General features: G+C 66.7%; 1 protein-coding gene across 1 annotated transcript in view; it reads right to left on the bottom strand.

The window, feature by feature from the left end:
- The window catches only part of LOC115949295 (valine--tRNA ligase, mitochondrial-like), a 2450-nt gene extending 1724 nt beyond the window's left edge, over positions 1-726 (bottom strand). Inside the window, exons 1-4 of the mRNA XM_031065828.1 lie at positions 717-726; positions 520-639; positions 327-438; positions 6-94 (exon numbers count right to left, since the gene is read on the bottom strand). Coding sequence (XP_030921688.1) covers positions 6-94; positions 327-438; positions 520-639; positions 717-725 — 330 coding nt within the window. The 5' untranslated portion in view covers position 726. The remainder of the gene's footprint in view (positions 1-5; positions 95-326; positions 439-519; positions 640-716) is intronic.
- Positions 727-732: the final 6 nt, after the last annotated feature.

Genomic DNA, 732 nt, shown 5'->3' on the forward strand with positions numbered 1-732 from the left:
CTCACCGGGTAGCGGGGGTCCTGCGGGTGCACGGCCACGGCCACGTCCCCAAAGAGCGTCTCGGGGCGGGTGGTGGCCACCGGCACCTCCAGCCCTGGGGACACCAAGGGGACACTCAGGGGACACGCTGGGGACATCAGGGGACATTGGGGACACCAAGGGACACTCAAGGGACACCAGGGGACACGTTGGGGACACTCAGGGGACAGCCAGGTGATGCTCAGGACGTCCCCAATGCCACCATCAGTGTCCCCATTGCCATCCCGGCTCTCCCCAGTGTCCCCAGTGCCACCCTGGATGTCCCCAGTGTCCCCAGTGCCACCCACCGTCGTCCCCCTCCACGGGGTAGGCGAAGGTGACGAGGACGCCGAAGGTGACGGGGTGGGGACAGTTGGGGACACTCAGCGCCGTGGGACCCGTCAGGACACGGGGCTCCACCTGGGGGGGACATTGGGGACATTTGGGGACATTTGGGGGGATTGAGGGACATTTGGGGACATTTGGGGACGTTGGGGACACCTCAATATCGGCCAGCGCCGATCTCAGGGCGCAGCTCCAGGTCACCGCCCTCTGGTCCCTGCGGATCAGCCCGGCCTCGAAGAGACGCACGAAGGCCTCGGTGACAGCGCGGGAGAAGCCCTGGGGACGCCGTGGGGACACTTGGGGACAGCTCAGTGACCCTTGGTGACCCTTGGGGACACTCTGGGGACACTCACGGCGTCCATGGTGAAG

The sequence above is a fragment of the Geospiza fortis genome, unplaced genomic scaffold (assembly GCF_000277835.1).
Source record: "Geospiza fortis unplaced genomic scaffold, GeoFor_1.0 scaffold1468, whole genome shotgun sequence".
Lineage (NCBI taxonomy): Eukaryota > Metazoa > Chordata > Aves > Passeriformes > Thraupidae > Geospiza > Geospiza fortis.